Source organism: Octopus sinensis, linkage group LG24 (genome assembly GCF_006345805.1).
Source record: "Octopus sinensis linkage group LG24, ASM634580v1, whole genome shotgun sequence".
Lineage (NCBI taxonomy): Eukaryota > Metazoa > Mollusca > Cephalopoda > Octopoda > Octopodidae > Octopus > Octopus sinensis.
Window position 1 is genome coordinate 7,955,496 of NC_043020.1, and position 9,081 is coordinate 7,964,576.

General features: G+C 40.4%; 1 protein-coding gene across 1 annotated transcript; it reads right to left on the minus strand.

Annotated features, from left to right (window-relative positions):
- Positions 1 to 2,634: 2,634 nt before the first annotated feature.
- LOC115224060 (putative uncharacterized protein DDB_G0271982) lies at positions 2,635 to 8,422 on the minus strand. Its single transcript, XM_029794861.1, has 2 exons — positions 8,234 to 8,422; positions 2,635 to 2,724 (listed from the first exon to the last, which is right to left on the minus strand). Exons 1-2 carry the CDS (start codon positions 8,420 to 8,422, stop codon positions 2,635 to 2,637), a joined length of 279 nt encoding a protein of 92 aa, XP_029650721.1.
- Between the last annotated feature and the right edge of the window lie 659 nt (positions 8,423 to 9,081).

Consider the following 9,081-nt stretch of genomic DNA (forward strand, 5'->3'; position numbering starts at 1 on the left):
AGCATCCAGCTATAGAAAATCTGCCTCAATAAATTCAGTCCAACCCATGCAAGCATGGAAAAGTGGACATTAAAGATTTCTTGCCAGTAGAGAAAGAGCCAGTTTCTGACCAAGATCCAAGGCTCCTTCCTTGGAATTTCAGCATCAGCAACAGGGTATTTTTGTTTGTTTGTTTGTATGTATGTATGTATGTATGTATGTGTGTGTGTGTGTGGTGTGTGCAGGTTTATATACTCTCTTTCTCTTTACTTTTTTACTTGTTTCAGTCATTTGACTGCGGCCATGCTGGAGCACCACCTTTAGTCGAGCAAATCGACCCCGGGACTTATTCTTTGTAAGCCCAGTACTTATTTTATCAGTCTCTTTTGCCGAACCGCTAAGTGACGGCGACGTAAACACACCAGCATCGGTTGTCAAGCAATGCTAGGGGGACAAACACAGACACACAAATACACACACGCATATATATATATATACATATATACGACAGGCTTCTTTCAGTTTCCGTCTACCAAATCCACTCACAAGGCTTTGGTCGGCCCGAGGCTATAGCAGAAGACACTTGCCCAAGATGCCACACAGTGTGAATGAACCTGGAACCATGTGGTTGGTAAGCAAGCTACTTACCACACAGCCACTCCTGCGCCTATGTTTTGTTTTATATACGTATTCCCATGCATATAATGGCATGTCTAGACATGCTCATATATAGTTAAATAATAAACTTCTGGAAAGTTTTACTAATTTTTACAGTTCCATCGATGGGTTGGATCTGTAGTCTTATGTATGTTGCTATTCAGTTATATTTCAAGATTTCTGGCTAATAGAATAAGAGCCTATTTTTAACCTAGCTCCAAGGTTGCCTTATTGGAATTTCAACAACATCAACATAATATTTGTGCATATTTGTGTGAATATGTGCAGTATTTGGAATCAGTGCATGTACAGATTTGCATGTTTTGTTTTATGCATGTATTCTTATGCTCTTTACTCTTTACTCTTTTACTTGTTTCAGTCATTTGACTGCGGCCATGCTGGAGCACCGCCTTTAGTCGAGTTAATCGACCCCGGGACTTATTCTTTGTAAGCCCAGTACTTATTCTATCGGTCTCTTTTGCCGAACCGCTAAGTGACGGGGACGTAAACACACCAGCATCGGTTGTCAAGCAATGCTTGGGGTACAAACACAAACACACACACACACATATATATATATGTACATATATACGACAGGCTTCTTTCAGTTTCCGTCTACCAAATCCACTCACAAGGCATTGGTCGGCCCGGGGCTATAGTAGAAGACACTTGCCCAAGATGCCACGCAGTGGGACTGAACCCGGACCCATGTGGTTGGTTAGCAAACTACTTACCACACAGCCACTCCTGCGCTGTCTAAACATACACATTTTTTTGTTAAATGCTAAATTTCTGGAAAGTTTCACAAATTTTGACAGTTCCATTGATGGCTTGAATCCGTAATTTTCTAATCTGCTTTCTCCTTTCTGATTTTGAGAAGCCTAATTTCTCAAGAATGGTGCTTAAGCAGTTTGTTACCTTTCCCAGCATCCCAATAATTACAGGTAAAAAACCTGAACTTGTAATCCAAGTAGAACATGTCTGATTTTTTTTCTTTCAGTTTAATTTAAGTTCTTCCTGAGAGAGTCCAAGTTGGTTCCTAACAAAGCTATGTCTTTGGACAGTTCTCTCAATCCCTTGGGATTTGTATTGACCACTCTGGGAACCTCCTCTCTGGTATAATCTGTCAATTGTTTGTCTATCTGTCTATTTTTCAATTTATACATCTATCTACCTCAGCCTGTCCGTCTATATATCTGTCTTCCTGTTTGTCTATCTCTAACTGTACTTACGTCTTTCTTCCTGCCTGCGGGTTCAGTCCCACTGCGTGGCATCTTGGGCAAGTGTCTTCTGCTATAGCCCCGGGCCGACCAATGCCTTGTGAGTGGATTTGGTAGACGGAAACTGAACGAAGCCTGTCGTATATATGTGTATATATATATATATATATATATATATACATATATATATGTGTGTGTGTGTGGTGTGTGTGTGTTTGTGGTGGTGTGTGTTGTGTTGTGTGTCTGTGTTTGTCCCCCTAGCATTGCTTGACAACCGATGCTGGTGTGTTTATGTCCCCGTCACTTAGTGGTTCGGCAAAAGAGACCGATAGAATAAGTACTGGGCTTACAAAGAATAAGTCCCGGGGTCGATTTGCTCGACTAAAAAAAGGCGGTGCTCCAGTATGGCTGCACTCAAATGACTGAAACAAGTAAAAGAGTTGTCTATTTGTGCGTCTCTGTCTGTTTGTCTATCTATCTATCTATTGCATTGGTACATAATTATTGCGGCTTTTTTTCAACAAATTTTATTCGACAAAAACAATAACAATATTTAACAAAAAATCTTCAAATGACAGTCTGACTGTCTGCCAAGCAAATCGGAAACAGTAATTGAAGTAGATGGTGAACATGCTCCAGAATAACCATTTAAAGATGTTATTGTTTTTGTTGAATAAAATTTGTTGAAAAAAAACCGCAATAATTACGCACCGACCCAATATTTATCTGTGAGAGTGTGTGTGTGTGTGTGTGTGTGTATCTTTGTTGATTCAACTGTTTATATCTGTGTATCAACCATCTTTATACCTTTCAGTCTCTCTCTCTCTCTTTTTTCCTTATCTCTCTCTTTCTCTCTCTCTCTCTCTTTTTCCCTCTCTCTCTTTTCCCTCTCTCTCTCTTTTTTCCCTCTCTCTCTTTCTCTCCCTCTTTCTTTTATCTCCCTCTCTCTCCTTTCCCTCCTCTTCCCTTAGTTCTTACAATCTATTCCACTTGTTTGATATATTCAAAGCTTTGTTGGCAAGCGAGCAAATCCTGTTGCTGTCCTTACTATCTTCATAACCATCACCACCACCACCATTACCATTACCATCATCATCATCATCACCACCACCATTACCATTACCATCATCATCATCATCATCATCACGGTGTCCATTGTAATGATAGGAAAATCTCTGTACTATTCCTCTGAAGTCAGTTTACACGGGAGCAAGTTAAACCAAGGCGCTAGTGGTAGGTAATGATGATAGTGATAATAACAACAACAACAACAACAGCAGCAGAAGCAGCTCTCCCAAGTCTGTTGTTATTATTATTATTATTATTATTATTATTATTATTGGGAAGACAGATCATTTTCTGCTCAGATGTGTCAATAATGTATCGCAGCATGACATCCTGCTGACTTTGTCTTGTTTGTTTACATCTTCAGCAAGTGCTGTAAGCCCATTAGCCACCAAAGGCAACACAGCTATGTTTGCACTTGTTTGTGCATGCGTGTGTGTGTGTATGTGTGTGTGTGTGTGTGTGTGCACGCGCGCGCGCGCATTTCTATTTCTGCATGCATGTATGTATGTATGTACGTATGCACCTTTACGTGGATGTGTGTATTTTTCTTTTGAAATATAAATGTATGTGTACATGCGTGTGTGTGTGTACACATGCATATATGCATGCATACACATAGTGGTATATGTGTGCATTTGTGCAGATTTCCCTCACATTTACATACACGTGCATGCACACACACACACACACGCAAATAAATGCATAGATACACAAGGTTACTTGTACAGAACGATGCTAGCAATACACATCTATACAGACATACACATAGAACTACTTAAGCATACACACACAGAAGCACACACATATTGACACACCTGGTCTTATACACCCACCCACCCACACACACACACACACACACACACACACATATTTAAGCATGTGTATAAAGAATAAATAAAATTAATAAAAAAAAAAGTCAAAAAAAATATATATAGAAAAGCCAAGACTGAATAAAACATTATTTGCAAATAGGTTTCGTTTAAATGCGTTTATATTTGTGATTGTTGCTGTATATTCCTGCTGTATCCTAGCAATTCTTCACTTCGTCTCAGAACCGAAGAAGACAACATGCTATTATTGCAGTTCCACACTATTAATATCAATTGGTTCGGTGCCAGCAGAAACACTGTGTCCATAATAACCGCTGCACTGAATCCAAACAACGTCAGATCACACCGAAATAGCCACAACGCCAATTTCCTTTTCCAAGTCTTGAATTCCCCTGCAGGATTACTGACGCCCACAACACTTATATGCTCATTTTATTTAATATTATCTAAAGTCAACAATGCCAATATCCTGGTTACAACAACAAGTCGAGATTCCATGTAAGTTGCTCGCCGTTGATCAATGTAACAGCGAAATAAATCTCTGTCAGTTGTCATTTGTTTTGCTGCTGTCACCGCCACTGTTGCCGTTTTTGGAATAACAATCGCGAAGGTTTCATTCTTAGAACTCGGAACCAAATGTCTTGTCAACAAGTTCTTAACTGTCCATAGCATGCAAACTGTTTGCTTTGTTAAAGTAAATTCTTGGTTTGTGGAACAAATACTTCTAAAATAATGGACCATATATGTGCTCACTCTTAGGACAAACTATCTTGTCTGTCTGTCTGTCTCTCTGTCTCTCTCTGTCTCTCTATGTCTCTCTCTCTTTCTCTTTCTCTCTCTCTCTCTCACTCGCTCTCTCACTCTCTCTCTCAACAAATTCTATTTCTTTTTTAATATAGGAATTGTTTCTTACTTTTCTGAAATTATAAAAATTTTGCATCTCCATCAACAATCATTTTACCATTTTTAAAATGGGCATATGCTAGTTCTTGGATTAAAATCTCTCTGCCTACCTGTCTGTCTGTCTGTCTGTTTCCCTTTCTCTCCCTCCTCTCTCAATAAATCCACTACTTACCATATCACTTGGTTTGATTTTTTTTTTTTCATTGCTAGTTCATTATAACAATAAACCATTTTACTACCCAACTGGATAGGCTGGACTTGACAGCTTAGCAACCGACCTTAGAGAAAGACATGTTTCACTCTAAACTGGGTAGATGGGGGCTTATCGATTGAAAGGATTTGCCCTGGAGTAATTACTGTCGTACCCAGAATGGGCTTAGATCCTTCTGACAATCAGCTTAACAGAACAATAGATGATGACATACATCTTCATTCTTAACAGATTTCAGTAGATTCGATCTTGAATATGTTAATTGCTGTCATATTTTACCTTCAGAGAACACCTCCTTTCAGACAATCTGTGTTGAGTTCATACTCAATTCATTGATGTCAGAGGACTTCAGACACACTGGTGTTTTGACTTGGTCGTATCTTTTCAGTCAAAGCTACCCCCAGATCAGTGAATGTAAACAATAGTAGTGGCTCTTGTTTATAGAACCTGCCAGAATGTATTAAGAATGAATCTATACATCATTGTTTTTATTATAATTCTTCTGTGCACTTATGAATAGTAAATAATATGTTCTTTGTTGTAGAACACATAGGTGTCACAATTGCTGATAATCTCATATCCATGACATAACTACATGTGTATCTCAAAGACTAACCTTCTTCCTTCAGAGCCTGAAAAATATTTCAACTCCTAACAGTTGATGACTTTCTACAAAGCAAGTGTGGCCCACAGCGAAGTATTTCTTCTACATAAGGAATGGTACTGCAATACATACATGTACACATCCTACACCACATTGAAAAAGAAAGCCATCCCTCTGATTGACAAAAACTGATTCTCCAACACCTTCCAACCTTTTCCCTACTAATCTACATTCTCATCACTCTGCCTTTCCCTACTGCTACTATAACAGTATTCTTCTCAGGTCTAGCTATTTACATACCACATGTTCTCAGTCTCTCTTACTCATCACCCTATTCTATGGTTCCTTTCTCAGTCCCTTTACTAACCAGTCTACTGAGTCCAAGGTGCCATGCAGTGGGACTGAACCTAGAACCATGTGATTGAGAAGTAACCTTCTTACCACACAGCCATACCTGCTTGCAGACATTAGCTGAATATTATGGGGATAAGGAGTGAATGTAATGGCTATAACCAGGCATCATATTCAGATTGCTGACGAGTTAAGAGTGAGGTTGATGTAAGGCAGATTATACAGAACATCAACCAAACTTCTTTGTGGTGTTTGGCTATTTGGTTGTATCCCTTTACATTTTGAATACAAATGCTGCGTGTCCTATAAGTGAAAGGATAAAGACCCCCTTCAGTCATGAATGTCCATGGGATTGCACCTAGAAAGTTCCCCTCCAAGGCACTAGTCCAGGCAAGGTTGTTTATGGAAGACCAGCAGTCACCCATGCATATCAGCCTCTTCTCCTTGCGCTACTGACGTTATCCAAGGGAAAGGCAAAGGCTGATACAGCTTGGCACTCATTCCTACAGCTGAGTGAACTGGAGCAACATGAAATAAAGTATCTTGCTCAAGAACACAACACACAGCCTGGAATTGAACTTATTACCTTATGATTGTGATTAGCATTATAATAATATTTGCTCCTGTCTTATTCACAAGACATTTGGTCCACATCATCATCATCATCATCATCATTTAACATCTGATTTTCCATACTTGCATGGGTCAGACAGTACTTGTGGCAAATTTTCTTACAACCAGATGTCCTTCCTGTTAGAAATTGTCTCCTGTTTTCAAGCAAGGTAATATTTCTCCATGGCTAGGCATGGTTTTCTTGAAGACTGAAAATGAACAACATCCTTTGTATGACAGAGGTGCTCATTTACAATTATTACATGATGTCAAGACAAGGCTACATATGCACATGCACACACACACATGCACACACACACGCGCACGCACGCACACACACAGCAACACACACACACACACACACACAGTTTCTTTTAGTTTCAGTCATCCAAATCCACTCACAAGTCTTTGGTCAGCGTAGGACTATAGCAAAAGGCATTTGCCATGGTACCATACAGTGGGACTGAACCTGAGACTACAGGATTGGGAACCAAGCTTTTTAACCACATAGCCATGCCTGCAAGTCTTGTGTGTCCCATAAGCAAAGCCACACTTAACATTATGGTAATATTGAAACCCTACCTTCAAATTCCAAGAAGGTTGATGTTGCCTTTCATTCTTTTTTTGCGGGGTCAACAAAATAAGTACCTGTTGAGCACTGAGGTTGATATAATTGACTTTGCACCCTCCCCCAAACCTGCTGGCCTTGTTCCAAAATTTGAAACCAGTATTTAAAATCCTGCCTTATTTAGAAAACCCTTATCCATATGGAAAAGAAAGAAAAATGCCTCAAAAAATTGTGTAACGGAATTCAAAGAAAACCAAAATGATGCAATGTGGTGGTGGTGGTGGTGGTGGTGTAGACACAGGTTTAGCCCTTTGATTAAGACATCCACTTTCCAGTCATGAGATCTTGAGTTCAATCCTGTTATTATGCGGTGTCTTGGTCAAGTTCTCTTTTACTGTAACCTCAAGTCAACCTGTGCCTTGTGACTGAAACTAGGGCAACAGAAACTGTGCTGAAACCTGCCAATTGGATTGTATGTATAACTGAAATATCATCTAGTATTGATCCAGCCAGAAAGTTAATGTTAAGAGTGCGTATGTCTGTGGAAACTGTGCTGAAACTTGCCAATTGGATTGTATGTATAACTGAAATATCATCTAGTATTGATCCAGCCAGAAAGTTTAATGTTAAGAGTGCATATGTCTGTGGAGTACTCAGCCATGTACACATTAATTGAATGAGTAGGGCATTCAGTTGATTGAACAAACAAACGAACGAATGTTCGTCATTGAAACCAACAAAGAATCCATCCATCCATCATCATCATCATCATCATCCTCATCATCATCATCATCATCCTCATTGTCATCGGTGATGGTGATGGTGGTAGCAGCGGTGGTGGTGTAATGAATTCGCTGCACGTTGTTCTCTTTTGTTTTGCAGCTAATTAATTGCCTTTGCAGATGCAACCTGGTGAAACAAGGCAGTCGATGCCGTAATTGGATGCTGCAACCTGCACACCTACCCATGCATCTACCCCTTTCCCCTCCGCCTCCTAACTCAAGTAGCCGTTTTAGTCACTAGGTTCGATTCCACCGTTCACCTTGACCCTTCTCTTCTTCTCCTCCTCCTTATGCTCACCTCCACCACCTTTCATGATTTTCCTCTACTTCTCTCATCATCCTCTGCCTCTTCTTTCTTCTCTTCCTCATCTTTTGTCTCCTCTTCTCTTCCTCCTGATTTTTCTTCCCTTCCCAGTCTTCTTTTTTCTCCTCCCCTCCTCCTCCTCTGCTTCCTTCTCTCTTCCTCCTCTTCTGCTTCCTTCTCTCTTCCTCCACTTCTGCCTCCTTCTCTCTTCCTCCTTTTCTCTTCTGCTTCCTTCTCTCTTCCCCCTCTTCTGCCTCCTTCTCTCTTCCTCCTCTTCTGCTCCACTCTATTCTCTTCCTTCTGCTTCTTCTCTATATCCTCTTCATGCCTCATCTCTCTTCCCTTTTTCTCTTCTGCCTCCTACTCTCTTCTCTTCCTTCTGCTTCCTTCTCTCTTCCTCCTCTTCTGCCTCCTTCTCTCTTCCTCCTTTTCTCTTCTGCTTCCTTCTCTCTTCCCCCTCTTCTGCCTCCTTCTCTCTTCCTCCTCTTCTGCCTCCTACTCTCTTCTCTTCCTTCTGCCTCCTTCTGTCTTCCTCCTGTTCTCTTTTGCCTCCTCTTCTCTTCCTTCTCCCTTCCTCCACTTCTGCCTCCTTCTCTCTTCCTCCTCTTCTGCCTCCTCTCTTCCTCCTCTCTTCCTCCTTTTCTCTTTTGCCTCCTCTTCTCTTCCTTCTTCTCCTCTTCCTTCTCCCTCCATTTTCTCCTTTCTCTTCCTCCCCTCTTCTCTTCATTTCGTCCTACTTCTCTTTGTTTTCTTCTTCTTCTTCTCATTCACTTCCTCCTCTCCTTATTTCTCTACCCTCTTTATTGGTTACCATATTTGTTATTGGTCCTCTGCCTTTTGAAACCTTCTTCTCTCTCTCTCTCTCATGTTGCATATCTCCTCCCCCACACTCTATAAGCTATAGTCTCACTTCTCTAATATTTTTCTCTTTTCTTCCTCTTCTCTATTCTATTATTCTTAAACTCATTTGCTCTCATTCTTCAACAATCATT

Coding starts and splice junctions, on each gene's coding strand:
- LOC115224060 (XM_029794861.1), bottom strand. CDS start 8,422: ATGAGGCATGAAGAGGATATAGAGAAGAAGCAGAAGGAAGAGAATAGA. Junction 2,725..8,233: donor AGGAGGAAGAGAGAAGGAAG/CAGAGGAGGAGG, acceptor AGAGAGAGGGAA/AAAGAGAGAGAGAGAGAGAA.